Raw genomic sequence first — 16,222 nt, 5'->3', positions numbered from 1 at the left:
CGACCTTCCTGGGCAACCATATGGCCTCTAGGAGGGAGAGGATCTCTTCTCGATTTTTAATGTCCTTTCCTCCTGCAGTTAGGAGACCTCTCTCTCTGTAGATGGCCCCATGAATATGGGCGGTTGCAAAAGCATAACGGCTGTCAGTATAGATGTTGGCTACCTTCCCCCTCCGCTATCTCTAGGGCCCTGGTCAGCCCTATCAGTTCCGCTCTTTGCGCAGAGGTGCCTGCCGGCAACGCCTTCCGCCACAGGACCTTATCTCCTGTGGTCACTACTTCCCTCGTACCGCTGTCCATTCTTGATAAAGCTGCTCCCATCAGTAAAGAGAGTCAGGTCTGCCTTTTCGTATGCCTGATCTCTTAAGTCCGGGCGGGGAGCCAGTTACCGTGTCTAAGACTTGGGTGCAGCTATGGACGATCTTGGCATCTGGTATGGGCAACAGGGTAGCTGGGTTCAGGGCAGTAGTCTTGAGGAACTGTACCGCTGGAGGGTTCAGCAGCTGTACCTGATACTGCGTCAGCCGCGCATTAGACAACCACCGGTCAGGGGGGCCCGTAGGACCTGCTCGATATAGTGTTCTCCTATAACTTGTATGTCCTGCCCCAAGGTCAACTTGCCTGCTTCTTTAACTAGCAGCGACGTGGCCGCAATAGCTCTCAGGCAGGCTGGCCATCCTGACGCTACAGGATCAAGTTTCTTTGACAGGTAGGCTATAGGCCTCTTCCATGGGCCTAGAGTCTGACTCAAGACAGCCTGGGGCCGTACCCTCCTTCTCACACGATAGCTGGAAGGGCTTGGTTAAGTCGGGCAAGGCAAGGGCTGGGGCTGAGACTAAGGCCTCCTTCAAGGCCAGGAATGCTTGTCTCCTCTCAGTCCACGTGAAGGAGTCCTCCTTGCCTCTGGTTAGGTCATACAAGGGTCTTGCTATGTTCGTAAACCCTAATATCCATAGTCTACAATAGCCTATAGCCCCAGGAATTCCCATACCTGTCTCTTGGTGGTCGGTCGGGAATCTGTAGGACTGTCTGGATTCGTTGATTTGACAAGGCCCTCAGTCCTCCCTTCAGGTCATACCCCAGGTAACTCCACAGTTTGAGTCGCGATTTGAGCCTTCTTGGCTGACACTCGGTAGCCCATTCTTTCGAGGTCTCGGAGCAGGTCTCGTGTAGCTGATTCGCATTCCTCCTGTGTCTGGGCTGCCACCAAGATGTCATCTACATACTGGAGGAGGGACTATTGAAGGATGAGTTCTCCTGAACTCTTGGAGATCTTTACTCAGGGCCTCATTGAAAATGGTTGGTAAGTTTTTGAACCCTTGGGGCAGTCTGGTCCATGTGAACTGCCCCGTTAGTCCATTATCAGGGTCATTCCATTCGAAGGCAAGAAATTTCCTGACTCTGGGGGGCCAGAGGTATACAAAGAAAGCGTCCTTTAAGTCCAGAACAGAATAGTAGGTATGAGTCGGGGCAACGAGCTCAAGAGGGTATACGGGTTTGGCACAGTGGGGTGTATTGTCTCAACTCGGCGTTTACTTCCCTAAGGTCCTGTACCGGTCGGTAGTCCTGGGTCCCAGGTTTTTTGGACAGGGAGAGGGGGTGTTCCATGCAGACTGGCATTTCCTCAGAATGCCTGCCTCTAATAGGCGTTGCAAGTGCCCCGCAATCCCCTGCCTGGCTCGTGCTGGGACAGGGGTACTGTCTGATCCGGACCGGCTGGGCCGTACTGGTCAGCTGGGCCAGCACTGGCGGGGTGGACAGCTAACCCAGGCGGGTTTGTCTCCGCCCACACCCCTGGTACTTGCGTTTGCAGTCTCTTCAGGATCCTGTTTTCCTTCTCCTCGCCGTCCGGGAGCATCGCCAGCAAGTACTCTTTGGACAGAGGGACCGTCACCTCTACACTCGTCTCCTCAAGTGTTTCTGATGGCTTAAAGCTTATAGTGGCATGAAGTTTCTGTAACAAATCTCTCCCCAGTAACGGGTACGGACAATCTGGAATAACTAAAAAGGAGTGAGTAATAGTCCCTTGCCCCACGTTGGTGATCCTGGCAGTTGTCCAGGGATATGCTTCGGCCTTACCCGTTGCTCCTATAATCTTTGTGGTTGCCTTTTTGACTCTGCCCCCGAGGTTGCTTCAACACAGAAAATGTGGCTCCCGCGACCAGGAAGTCTACTGGTTTCCCTTCGACATTCAAGGTGACCAATGGGCTCCTGGGAGCCAACAAGTATAGAGCCCTGGCCCCGTCAATCTAAGGTTTGAAGCAGTACCAGGACTGACCTCCTTTGCCCGCAGTTTGGGGCAATCTTTCTTCCAGTGCCCCTTTTCCTTGCAGCGCATTGATCTTTGTCTACTCTTGGCCACTGGCCTTTTGACTTTCCTTTCTTTTGTTCTTTCTTCGGGTCTACCTGGGCTGCAATTAAGATTTTTGCTACCTCTTTCGCTTTTCCTATCTCTGGGTCATCTCTATTTATCTTTCTGTCAATCTCTAAAAGCTTGCTAATATTTTCTCTTTCAAATCCTTCAATCTTCTGTAATTTCTTTCTAATGTCGGGGCTGCCTGGGTTGCAAAAGCAATGTTCAAAAGTCGCCTGTTCTCAGGGGGCCTGGGGGGTCTAGTGGGGTGTACACTCGGTAGGCTTCAATTAACCTTTCTAGAAAACTGGCGGGGGACTCTTCTCTCCCTTGTACTACCTCACTAACCTTATTGAAATTCGTTGGTTTCCTAGCCGCTGCTTTCACCCCCCTCAACAGAGCCCGGCGATATTGGAGTAGTGCGTCCCTTCCCCCGCTCGTGTTGGGGTCCCAGTTTGGGGGTTGCTCAGGTAATATGTCTAATACTTCCCTCCTCCCCCCGCCGGTTTCCCCCTTCTTCTCCTATAACTGCCTTAACAGCTTCTCTTATGATTCTATCTCTTTCTTCTGAAGTGAACAATGTTTGTAAAATTTGCTGGCAATCATCCCATGTCGGCTGGTGGGTTCTAAATATGGTCTCCAACAGGGAAATTAATCCCTGTGGCTTTTCAGAAAACGGGGGATTTTGCAGTTTCCAATTGTATAGATCACTGGTTGAGAAAGGGACATATATTAGCCGCGGTGGTGCATGTAATGGGGCGTCTGGAGCCGGTGGCACCTCTCTGAGGGGTAAAATGGCGGCGCCATCCTGTCTTGGCGCCAAACTTTCACCCCCATACTGAGTACCGCCGCGGGTATGGGGAGGGCTCTGGACTCTCTCCCTTTCCCCGCTCGCGAGAGTCGGGCAGGGGTTGGCGATGGGGAGAGCGGAAGGGGCCAACAGCGGGTCCTCAGGTGCTTCAGGCAAGACAGGGGTATAGCTTCTTCCCTTCCCCGTCTGCCTGGTCCCTTGAGAGCTGGCACCCTTTGTCTGTCTGCAGACGGGGAGCCTGCCTCGGTGTCATCGCCACGCAGATGGCCCTTCTCCTCCTCTGCCCATTGGACTGACACCGGTATGTAACCGGGGCGGTCGTAGCTATGTCTACCCACACATCTATATATACCATCTGATCTGGATGGGGGGGTCCCATATACTATCCGCCTGACCGCAAAAAGGAGGGGGCAGATCAAAGTCCCCCTCCGTCGGCCATCCTACGTAAAAGACGGCCATTCAATTTCACTGAAAGCTCGCAGGGACTTCTGGGTCTGGCGGTGGACCCCCATAGCCTCGAGCGCGATTCTGAAAGTCAGAGAAATTGTTTGTAAGCAGTCAAGGGCAATGTTTGAAGTGGAGCTTCCTTGTCCCATCGCGGACGCCTTCTTCTCGCTTCTCACAGCGCCTGCGATTAGAAGGATGAGGGCTACCAATATCCCGCACAGAAACACACACCTCGCTCCTCTCCACTCAGTCCACTCACGCACAAACAGGCCATGGCGCACTGCAGTCTCTTCACTCATTCACACTTCGCTTAGCGCGTTCAATCGCGGCCGGAACGAAACCAAAAACCAAATGCGACCTGGTCGCGGGAGCAAGAGCTCCGGTCCTCGAGCGTCCTCTCATGAGAACCCCGCGGGTGGACTACCGGCAACGTCTCGCCTACCACCTCACGGCTCAAATGAGTCTAGACTCCCAAACCAAATTCCGCACCACACTTCCGGGCTTCGTTAGTCTCAGTCTCCGGAGACACTCCTTAGATCTCGCTGGGGCCTCCAAATGTTGTATTCAAGTTGCGAGCCGAAAGGAATCCCCGAACACTGAGAGCGGTTTGATGGTAAATTTATTGGCCAAGTTTTACCTGCGCAGGGCGAACTTCCCGAACGAGACGTGTCTCGCGGCTACGCAGAGCCGCCAAAGTGGAAGTCGCGCCTGGCTTACAGACTACTGGGTTTTTATAGGGGCAGGCAAGCAAGCAAGCAAGGGATACAGAAGCAGACGTGGCGGTTAGCTATTGGCTCAATCAAACTAGGGCAAAAGTTCCTGATTGGACTGCTGTTGGCGAGCAGCTGGTGTTGGCGCCTAAAAATTTCCTGGCCTTATTTGGACAGGCCTCTATATGCTAGCCTTACTCGGACAGGCCTCTACAAGGGGACCCCAGGAGCATCTCTGATTAAGAACTACAGTTGCACAGTAATTGTGGGATTAAAACAAATGAACTGATAACTAACATGAGGAGTGCTGTGGAATGCAGAGGAGGGGAGGGCATCCTGGGGGAGGTCCAGGAAGCTACTGGAAGGAGGTCGCTTTTGAGCGGAAACTAAGGTGGTGGGGATCTCGGCTTGCGATGGGGATCAGAACTGATGATAGCATAGTTCAGAGCTCTCTAGAAATTGGAGATGAAACTGGAATAACTGGTGTGTGTATGTGTGTGAGAGAGAGAGGAGGCAGTGCAGAGGGAAGAGTCTTGCAGGTCATTTGTCAGGGAATAAGCAAAGAAGCTCATGAGAGGAAAGGTATTCCCAAGGTATTAGCCAAAGACCCCAGAGAGTTCAGTGCCTTAAGGTAAAATGAACAAAAAGAACAACTATTTTGTGTAGAGAGCATGCAAATGGGGGCCGCCTGTAGTTCCGTGAATATGGCCATTGCCGAACATTTTGGTGGGAACGGGTCTGCAAAGTGGTAGGTAAGGAGGACAGGGCTCTGACCTCAGTTACCTGCGGAGGAGTTGGATCAAGTGACTGTCGACTCTTCTATGAAGTTTGCAGGTAAAAGGAAGGAGAAAGTAGGTCTGGTAGGCCAGGGGAAATCTGTGGTTAAAGATGAGCATTGACATGAAAACATTTCTAGTGTTTAGAGGTTGGAGCCAACAGAGAAGGAGATCAATGGGCAGTGAGGACAAATAATAAAGCAGGTTCCTGGAGGAGGTGGGTCCGAAACAGGAACGGCGAACCAAGGGTGGGTGCAAACGAGGACAGGCGGTGGGAAGATGAGTGAAGGAGAGTGTGCAGCCCTGACCAGTGTGGCTCAGTGGGGTGGGCACTGTCCCCTTACCTGAAAGGGCACTGGTTGGGTTCCCACTCAGGACTCATGCTTGGGTTGAGGGACAGGTCCCCAGATAGGCACATAGGAGAGGCAACCACTTGATGTTTCTCTCTCGCATCCATGTTTTTCTCCCTCTCTCCCTTCCTCCCCGTCTCTCTAAAAATAAATTAAATCTGAAAAAAAAGGTGCATGTGCAGATGACCTGACTCCATCAAAGAGAGGACAGGTGCTCTGGGACCCGGGAAAGGCGCCAGTGGGTTTAGGTGGAAGAGGATGGGAACAGCAGGAGCTCCCACTGTGCGTCCACCTGCACTTTGGAAACAACTGCTGCCCTCTCACGTGCTAGAAATGGACGAGTTTCTGCAGTGGCTGAAACAGGAATGTGAGGATTGTTATCAGAACCTGCTCTCAGTCCTGAGAGCCATCAACATTACCTGTTTAGGAGGGCTTTTTTTTTTTTTTAAGTTACTGGTAACTTGATTCCACTTTTAAGTTCTGAACTAACCCTGACTGGTGTGGCCCAATTGATTGGGCATCATCCTGCAAAGTGAAAGGTAGTGAGTTCGATTCCTGGTCAGGGCACATACAACAAGCAACCGATTGATGTGTCTCTCTCACGTTGATGTTTTTCTCCCTCTCCTTCTCCCTCCCTATCCTCTCTCTCTAAAACAAACAAACAAACTCTTTAAAAGGTCTAAATTAATTAATAAATTAACTGGCCTGGGGGTGGGTCCTAATTTTCAGTCTGGAACCCCATTGGCCAGCAGAAACATAGCGGCACGTGGCCTGCAGCTATCATGTGTGACTATGATGCTCAGCTCGGATGCCTCCAGATTACCAGGCGTGGACCATGTGCAGGATGTTTGGTTAGTCACAGAAAAGAGAAAAAGAAAAGGACTTTGCAGGGATCTGTGAAAAGTCAAAGATTATCAGAAAAGCATAAATCAGGAGATTTCATGAAGTCCGAGGCTGATCTGCACACTAGGTCATTCACTTACCTGTGAATTCCATCACCCAGCAGTTCTCTAGGCACCTGCGGCATGTTCGACGCCGCCTGCTACTGAAAATACAGAAACAGTGCAGACTTTCCCAGACCGAGCTGGACGGAAAGAGGGCGGGGAAACATTACTGTCATCTCTCGTTGTGAGCAGAGGTTAGAGGTGGGCCGCGGGTGCTCTCAGTGCCCAGTCCAGGGACATCTTCTGCAGTGACAGAGGTGGCAGAGAAGGTGGGAAGCTGAGTCTGAAAGAGGACAAGACGGGATGAATTATGGTGACATTCACCAAACTAGAAAATGGCACTATGTCAAGGCAAAGGACACAGCTCTGGGACCAACGTGGCTGCGAGAGGCTGCTAGTAGCCTGAGGGATAGAGTAGGATTATCAGAAGCCAACACAACTTAATAAAGCTACATTTTGCCATATCTGATGTCCCCCTATTTGGCTTTATTCTTTCGGAGTTTACATGCAGTATTCTTTTGTTTCAGTTTCAGGTGTGGGGCATACTGAGCCAGTCGTACCTCAGGAAGGGTTCCCCCCGATGCTTCTGGTACCCACCTGGCACCGCACATAGTTAGTACAGTAGTGTTGACTGTGTTCCCCAAGCTGTATTTTACATCCCTGTGCCTATTCTGTGACCACCCAACTGTACTTTTTAACTCCCTCACCTTTTCACCCAGCCGCCAACCCCCCTCCCCTCTGGCAACCATCAGTCTGTTCTCTGTGTCTATGAGTCTGTTTCTGTTTTGTTTGTTCACTTATTTTGTTGTTTAGAATCCACATAGAAGTGAAGTCATACGGCATTTGTCTTTTTCTGACTTATTTCACTTAGAGTAATACCCTCTAGTCTGTCCATGCTGTTGGACATAGAAGGATTTCATTCTTTGCTTACAGTACAGTAATATTCCATCGTTTGTACCACAGCTTTATGTCAACTCACCTGTTGAGGGGCACTTGTGCGGCTTTCCTGGCTTTGCTAGTGTAAATAATGCTGCAGTGGACATGGGGGTCCATATCCCCCTTTGAATTAGTGTTTGGGGTTTCTTCCTGTGTGTGCTCAGAAGTGGAATTGCTGGGTCATAAGGCAATTCCATTTTCAAATTTTTTAGGAGCCTCCATCGTGATCTTTATAGTGGCTGCACCAACCTGCATTCCTATCAATAGTACCCAAGGGTTCCCCTTTTTTTAAAAAAAAGTTATTGATATTAGAGAGAGAAAGAGGGAGAGAGAGAAAAGCATCAATTCATTGTTTCGCCCATTTGTGCATCCAAGAATCATCTCGGACGTGCCCAACTGGGGATCAGACCCGCAGCCTGTATGTATCAGGGCAGTGCTCTAACCAGCGGAGCTACATGGCCAGGGGGAGGGGTCCCCTTTCTCTACATCCACACCAGCATTTGTTGTGAGTTGATTTATTGATCACCATCAATAAATATGGGCCATTCTGATAGGTATGAGGTGCTATCTTATTATGATTTTCATTTGCATTTCTCTGATAATTAATGACATTGAGCATTTTTTATTGGCCATCTATATGCCCTCTTTGGAGAAGCGTTTATTCAGGTCCTTTGCCTATTTTTTAATTGGATTGTTTCAGCTGTGTTTTTGAGTTAGTTTGTTTTTTGGTGTTATTGAGTTGTAAGAGTTCTGTATAAATTTTGGATATTGAGCTGTTGTCAGATATATTTGGCTTTACTTTTGCTCTAACTTGCCTCAAATTGATTAATTCAACACATAATTAAAATATGATTAAAGTGTGTACCACATTTCCAATATCCTTGACAGGTGTTCTCCTGTATGTATGACCATGTGTATTTAAATACTGGCATGGTTGAACAGATGTTCATATTCATGACAGTGCGATTGCTGGAAGGACTCTTTGGAATTGATCTTTCACACTATTATCAGTAACTAAATAAGCTTACAGATCTTTTCTGTAGCTGTACTATTGTATAGTTTGTCTTATCTGGGCATAAAAAGCTTTCATTTTATTTTATTTCCAGGCTCACTGGCCCAGCAGGTGGCTCTTTGATGTTGCCTCTCTCAGTGCAGGTGGTTCCCTGGGTGTTCAAGGACCGCTGGGCGTTTGTTCTTCCTTTGTTAAACTGTGGAAGGGAACCTGCGCGGTGGCTGGCAAGGCCTCTGCAGCAGAGTGGCCTCAGGCTGCAGGTGAGTTGGCGAGGCCACTTCTCCACGTCTCACCTTTGCCTCCTCTTTTCTTCCAGCCACCCAGTGCAAGCACGGGGCTGTGTACGATACCTGTGGTCCGGGATGTGTCAAGACCTGCGACAACTGGAATGAGATCGGCCCGTGCAATAAGCCGTGCGTGGCAGGTTGCCACTGTCCAGCCAACTTGGTCCTTCACAGGGGGCGTTGCATCAAGCCAGTCCTTTGCCCTCAGCGGTGACCCTTGATCAGCAGCTTCAGACTTTGAAACCTGGTGTTCTTGACACTGAAGTGGAGGAGCCGATGAAGGACCACAGCATTTGTGTGCCGATTCTGCAAACATGCTCGCATGGAGTATATATGTGTACATATATAGATATATAGATATATTCAGAAACATTTCATCATTTATATAAACTATAGGTGGATTATTATATGTATATTTTTTGCTATAAGACATGTATTGTTTCTAGAATCCTAATCTGTAAGCCATTGGATACATTGTATAAATAAACCGGGTGTCTTTAATTTAACAAGGCAGCATGCAGACATATTGGAGGGTTTGAGCATCACCTACGTTGTCATTTTTAAGGAAGTTTTCTAAAAACCCTGAATTGCCTGCCTGCGTTAATTTTAGCTTTGAATCAGGATCTGCAGTGGAATGAGAAATGTGTCTCTCTGGAGAAGGGCAGACTAGTCTAGGGGTGCTCCAGGATTCCAAAGAAAGGGGTGCGTGCCTGGGAGAGGCAGCTGGTGGCTGGTGACAGTTCCTAACGGTGCATGTAAAGTGAGGCGCAGGGTGTCAGTGTATTGGGTCATGGTTTGATATTATTTTCCAAGCTGATGGGCTAGTTGCCAAGAAATAATGTACTTGCTACTAGAGCATAACCAAAAAAATCAAGCAGCTTCTTACCGTTTCTGTGCATTTCTTGTGTCTCCTAATTACATACGTGTGTATGGTGGACAGGCGTGCTTGCATGTCGCACACTGAGATGAAGGGACTCTCTGAGGGACACGTTAGTTTCACTGAGCATGAGCAGAGATGTGGAAAAACTTGCACAGTGAGGGAAAAAATAGCGGTTTCTCTGAACCTCAGCAATTTAGGATGGGCAAATCCGATGAGTTGATGTAAGCCATCCACATTCAGTGGTGGTTGTATTTGTAAAATGACAGCCTTTAATTATTTCTGGAGGATTCCCAGTTCAGGGCTACTTGGTGACTGTCCATACATCATACTTATTGGGCAGAAAGAAAGCCCTCACTGACCAGTTGATTTAACATTAGTCCAAACAAAGAATGCTCTGTATACGTGCTCTGACATCCGCGTAGGTTACTACTAGTCACCATGTGATTTTCCTGACTTGTTTTCAGCCAAAGAAGTAAAAATGTCAACAAAACAGAACCCACCAATGTCTAAAAATAAAATGTTCTGCAGTGAAGTAAATAAAGGTCTTAAGACTTAACACCAGGCATTTTCTATTTCAAAATGTGCTGTGTTGTACTTTATAAACCAGCTCTACCAACTTCGGGTTCACCGATCTTTCCCAGCTCTATTTAGATAGATTTTAGATTCTTATGATACTTTGTAAAGAGCGCTATTAATAGACAGCAAAATCTAAAATTTTTTAGAGCCAGCGTATTGCCATCGCTTGTTAAGACAGTTGTGTGTCCTCAACAGTATTCACCTTACATTCATGACAGCTAAAGGCTGACCTTGGATTTTTTACTAGGACAAGTCTAGGGGTCTGAGTAAACCGAAGAAAGCTCTCAGTGTAATAGCGACTGGCTGAGGAACCGGGGAGTGTGGTTGTTGGTGATCACTCGCGTGAGTCCTGGACACGCCAGGCCATCGCTTCAGCGCCACACCTGGAAGGTGAGCTTTGATTTAGGAGATGAGTTCCAGGTGTAGTTTATGACCTTGTTCATAGTGTTTAAGGATTTGGGACCACACTTTTGCTGACTGGCAACACAAGAGGCAGTGTATGGGTGGGGTTGAGCGTCAAGCCATCTGGAGACCCTGCCACTAGGGAGATCACTTGGCCAGAGACCCAAGACACAAACTGCAGTCGCACTTGGGGTCCCATTTATCCCCCACACTGCACTGAACGGAGGACCAGGGCCAGTCGGTGGACTTGTCCTGTTTTTCTTATTCTTTTTCTTTTTTTCTATTTCTTTAGATGATCTTTGATCCTCTTTAGTTCACTCTTTATGAAAGAAGGGCACAGAAGAAAAGTGATGCAGAAGAGGAAGTTGGTGGGTGGTTACGCACTGCCCATGACTCATGCAAGCAGTGAGTACCTGCGCCCAGAAGGACTACATGGCCTCTTTGCCGGTGCTGGCAGTCGGGGCCGCTCGTGGGGGTGGAGGACCGAGGCTCTTTTTCCCAGATCCGTCTCATGAATTTGGGCAGCTTGATCACAAGTTTGTGGGGCATACCGTCTCTGGGGTTTAGTTTAACCTTTGAACATCTTTTTCACTCCTAGTCCTAGAAGGAAGAAAGAGGTAGGGCACAGGGTGATTTGGTCCCAGGAATCCGAACAGCTGTCTGATGAGGAGGGTGGGGTGGATCAGCTCCCCGGTCCAGACAGCCGCAGGCTCTAGTTGAGCAGCGATTTTTGTCCCATGATTGATGATAATGGAGATGAACCAAGTGCTTCAGTGATGGGGCCCTACTTGGTTCACATGAGATATTTTCCTGGGTTCTCAAAGCCCAGCTCCCTCGGACTTAGATGACTTGAAATGACAGTGTTCTGTTTCTTTCATTAATATATGTAACCCAGGTTCTGTGAGATCTACAAAATTAATAGGTGGGTTCATGTTACTCTGTCTACAAGCATAAAGTCCCTATGCTGATTATGCTCTTAGCTATGAACATTGAACTTGATGAGGGAAAAATGCCCAGGATGAAGAACTATTGAGATTCTCATTACACAAGGTGCTCAGGGAAAGTTCTTTCCTCTCTTCCTGTGAAGGTAGGAATGTGTGCAGTTCCCAAAAGTAGGACGCAAATTTATCCTTGACACCGACAAGAGCAGTTATTTATTCAAAGGGTGGCACATTGAGAATCACCAACTCTTCAGGCTGAAGGTTTGTCCCTATGACCTCACTGGAAGTTTCCCCAGTGTCTGGCCACCAGACCATGAAAGGCACCTCCCAGCAAAATGAGAAGGACCCAGAAGGACTCATCCGCCAGGTTTCATTGCATGTGGATAAACCATTTTGACTGGGAAACTCTTTGTTATTATGAAATATTTCAGACAGACAAAAAGGTATAGAGAATAATGTTGCAAATACCCATGAATACATTAACCCTCATTAAGAAAAATAACTTGGTAGGGAGTTGGTCCATTTTTCTGGCATAAATAAAACCGAGCCAAGACACACGGTGCCACAGCTTGGGGTGGAGCGTCTGCTTGTTGGGCTTCTGTTCATTTTCCTGCTTTTCGTCACTCACACTCCCTGGATCTGACAAGCCTCGTGGATGTGAGCCGGAAAGCCCTCCGTGTGGGAGAGGATGCCTGAGGGGACAGGCGCCAGGATATTTTAATTAGCTGTCTCCTGCAAACATAACCCTCAGGAACAAGCAAAAATTGTCTCTGATTCTAAATCCTGGCAAACAAGCCTTTGCAGAATCCAGGAAAATCATTCTGAAAAATGACAGTGTTCAAGTGGCCAAGAATGAATGAACACACTGGGAAAAGGAAGGGATGCTGGTGATTATGCCGACCCTAAATTAAGAACCAGACATCTAGTCCTTCCCAGGGAGCTTTTAGAGTCCTGTTGCCTTCTATTAGATTTCACGAACCTGGTGGAATGGTAGGCAATGGCATGAAAAAAATTTAGTCCTCACTGCGGATCCCTTTCAGATTCATCTGGAGCAATCCAGTGTTAAAGTGACCAGTGTGAGACAGAAGGATAGCAGACCCTACATCAGCCTCAAGGGATACTCCTGAGTGAGCTCAGCTCAGCCAGGTGGGAAGGGTGTTCCAGGTGGGGTTTAGTTGTTTAGGGAAAGAGTGGCCAAAGTGCTGTATGTTATAGTGCACCCAGAAAATAACATTTGTCTGGGAGCTGGGGTAAATCGGCAGGGCTGCTTGCAGCTCGGACCTCTGGGTTGTCTGAGATGGGGATGTCTCAGGTCCTGTCCAACTGCTCCAAGAGTGGAAGGGATGCCAACCCCTGTCACCCACTCCCCACACTGCTCCCAGTGGGCTGTGGCACTGGGTGGGAAGATCTGCCCCAGGGCCGACCCAGCTAAGGGACAGTGTTAAGCAATAAAGTGATGTGACCAGACCTTTGTTGCAGCAAGTGGAGTGAAGGTGTCTTTGGTCAAAATAGCAGGTAGGAGGCCAGTGAGTCAGTCCTGGTGAGAAGTGATGAGCCCCCAAACTAGAAGGTAGGAAGTAGCTAAAAAGGGGAGAGTTCTGTAACAGATGGGGTGGCGGCTGGGCAAGTCTTTGGCTGGAGTGACGCACGACGATGGGACCAGCCTGTTACATGAGGAACGCTGGCTGGGGACCAGATTTATGGAAATTTTTATTGTAAGTCAATTGTTTTCTTTAGGCTGACATCCTGAACATTGGGGCTCAGAGATGGTCCTCCTTAAGACAGTCACCATCCAGGATGAATGGCTTATAAAACAGAGGGCCACACAGAGCTGACCCGGGAGACCCGGGAGTCTCTGGAGTCCGCTGGGAGCTTTTCTGCGTGGGTGCCCATCACAGAGGCTGGTCAGGGAGGGTGACTGCTGAGATGAGCCCTACTCGGCTGAATAAGCTCTACCTCTACAAGAACCTGAGTGTGTGTGAGCAGGGATGGTCCCGTCTGGGAGTGTAAGGCATGAGTCACTGTGTGGATAAGAAGACAGACCAGCAGCAAGCCAACAGGCTGGGGGTGCAGAGACACAGGGCTATGGAGACACAGGGTTGTGTCCTGCTAGGGTGTAATGGATTCACAGAGCTGTTCCGAGTTAATGGAGCTCACATACCCACCCTGAGGGACCCTTGCAAGGGTCCCTTGATTTTTAGTGCAGCGAGCATAGCAGAGCTTGAGGAAATTTTGGCACTGTGATATAAGCTCTCTTTGCATCTTGCACCTGGGTGACTTTCCTTGATGTGACTCCTGAGAATCTAGAAAGGGAAGGAAGTTGGAAGAGGCTTCTAATGAGGCTGTTGCCTCTGAGCTTCCGTGTTGTACTGCAGAGTGAGGAGGCATCCTTCAGACCCTCTGGGCACTGGTTTCTGTAACAGAGCTGGTCCAAGGTAAATGCATTTAATGACTGCTTTTGTTGACTGGGCTGTGGCCTGATGGCTGGGCTGGGGATGCTGAGGATCCAAACAGTTGAACCCATCAATGTCAGCAGTTCTGGTCACACCTACAAATAAAAGGCCTGAGAACACAGCTCACCCTGAGCCTCTGGTTGGAGCAGTTCTGTTATATTTCAGCCACTGGCGTTGTAGCCCACCTTGTGCCATAAAAACTAACATAAACGCCTTCTCCGCTTCCTCTGCAGGGAACTTGGCTTCCTAAGTAATTCCTCAGAGGGGGGCTTTCAGCAGTGAAATCTGGGGCTTTGAGAAATGTTTGCGGTGATGACAAAGTTTCACTTTGGCTCTGAAAATGTAAATACCATTAGTTATGTTGTCATTTTCACCATGTTTCTGCGTGTAATTGAAAGAATCAGACTCTGAACAGCTCCTCCTGGCTCGGGGGCTTAGGCAGGCAGGAAGGGGAGTGCAAGTCAGCGGGCAGCCCTGCTGATCCCCGGCGTGGAGCAGGCTGCCAGTGAACCTGGGGCGTGACGTGTCCCTTGCACATGTCTGTGAAGAAGGGCATTCAAGAGGTCCTCACCATGTGGTAGGGGACCTCTCTACTGACTTTCTTGTAGGCAGTGTGACAGGGGGACTCTGTCACAGGAAACCTGCTTGCTCCCTATATATCCACAGTGTATATTGCTCCTGTGCACCCCCAGAAGGTAAGGGGGCACTGCTTGACAACACTGAAGAGCATTCCTCTGTTTGATGAGATGGCGTTTGGGGATATCTGTCTTCACAGTCAGAACAGCTCAGCCTGTGCAATTTCATTTCCATCGTGCACCCACACAGCTCTCTTGATTCTGTCATTCTTTGAAATGCACTGAGGAGAATCCTGCCAATGGTCTGTGAATAGGCTAGGCCATCCCACTCATGACGCATGCACCGGCTCTTGGTGCCCATGGTGTCATGGATGAGGTATGAGACAAATTCACATGGACTACCGAGTCCTGTGGAGGAAAAGGGGTGGCACGGCTACTTCCTCAAGGTGGGAGCACCTCAGAATGGTCTGGCCACTCCCTCAAGGGGAGAACGTGCTGACCCTTTCCTGGACAGGCTTTTATTGGGTTTAATTTGTGCAGGAATATAGGTACAGCTCATTAATCATTGTCAGGCAGTAAGGATCAAACAATAGATAGCATGCCAAAGAACTATTAGGGTTTCTTCTGAGTCAGGGTCTATTAGCTAAAGGGCTACAAGACTTTGGGGAACAAACTCATTTCCTGCTCAGACCTTTATCATTTAACTAAGAGCATTCTTAGCAAAGCAGGCTTCACAGGATTTTTTCCTTTCTCAGGCCTGATCACCCAGGGAGCCCACCCTTTCCAGCACTGGGCTGCACCGCCCTCTGTCAAAGCCTAGGGGCAAGGGTCTATCATCCCCTTTCTCCATAGCCCACCAAGTCCTTCGCTGGGGCCTCCAAGTGATCATGCCTGTCTTAGGTTGTTCACCTCTTGGGGAATTTACCCTTCATTGGCTAACTGATCAAGCACTGGGGGCCAGTTATGAAAAAAGGAGCAGAAGCGGTGCTCCTGCCAGGGAGATAAGCTTTGTCTCCTTAGAGGCTTATGGTCCGAAGGGCGCTCACTCAGCCTTAGCCATGGGGGCGGGGCGGGGGGGGCGGGGTTACAGCTCCTGAAACCAGGTAGGATGGTTCCCAACACACTCAAAAACCCTGGCAGATTGATTTAGACCCTAAACCAGTTGGGGCTTATTTATTGAGGCTTTCCCATAGAGTTCATGGCAGGATGGTCTTACCCTTCCTTTGCTTTCTCTTCAGCTCAGGCCATAGAACAGTTGGGTTGCTTTGACTAAAGGAGATAAAGATGGCGGCCAGGAGAGCATTCCAGAGGGACTGGAGTGTCCAGCTGGGCTGGGAGGCATTGGTATCACCTGGACAGTCCCTGAGGGTAGAGTAGAGCCATCAGCTTCATCCTTCTGTTTGGGGATGGGGACAGGGTGGAAAGGCTTATTCCATATTAACTCTGTCTGAAGTTGCTAATTATTTCCTTCAGTTTGACTTTGGAGGGGCAGTGTCAGAGAACAATATGCCATATACATTTAAGTGTTGTTATCTTAAAAAAACTTGGGTAAAGCAATAACCTTCCAAATTTTAGAAATTTTAATTTTATCGGACTCAAGTGCTACTAATATATCTTATTGAATGTTAAAATTTTATGTTTAGTTGATTTCAAGTGAACATATTCGAATGCAATTTTCCAAAGCAATGCTTGTTTTTCCTTGAAATCGGGTCCGTGATTTATTGTGCGTATGTCTAGTTTATGCAGGCTATCTGCTTTGCAATAGCAAGTGCT

The 16,222-nt window shown here is 48.6% G+C and overlaps 1 protein-coding gene and 1 long non-coding RNA gene across 4 annotated transcripts in view; both read left to right on the top strand.

Annotated features, from left to right (window-relative positions):
- The window catches only part of BMPER (BMP binding endothelial regulator), a 232,772-nt gene extending 217,330 nt beyond the window's left edge, over positions 1-15,442 (top strand). The window contains exons 15-16 of one of the 3 annotated variants that reach the window (XR_008390935.1): positions 8,655-10,468; positions 10,773-15,440. Coding sequence is in view for 2 of the 3 variants with exons in the window: in XM_053661716.1 (XP_053517691.1) it covers positions 8,655-8,836 (182 nt within the window). In the remaining variant the exon portion in view is untranslated. Of the gene's footprint in view, positions 1-8,654 lie in introns of all 3 variants that reach the window. The other 2 variants (XM_053661716.1, XM_053661710.1) reach the window with 2 other exon arrangements.
- On the top strand, positions 1,907-2,837 carry LOC128626839 (uncharacterized). Its single transcript, XR_008390936.1, has 3 exons — positions 1,907-2,010; positions 2,128-2,195; positions 2,727-2,837. It is a non-coding gene; the product is annotated as an uncharacterized LOC128626839 (long non-coding RNA).
- Positions 15,443-16,222: the final 780 nt, after the last annotated feature.

The sequence above is a fragment of the Artibeus jamaicensis genome, unplaced genomic scaffold (assembly GCF_021234435.1).
Source record: "Artibeus jamaicensis isolate MK-2021 breed Jamaican fruit bat unplaced genomic scaffold, CSHL_Jam_final contig_1016, whole genome shotgun sequence".
Taxonomy (NCBI): Eukaryota; Metazoa; Chordata; class Mammalia; order Chiroptera; family Phyllostomidae; genus Artibeus; species Artibeus jamaicensis.
Note: the sequence above shows the minus strand (reverse complement) of the source record. Positions and strands in the feature narration are given on the sequence as shown.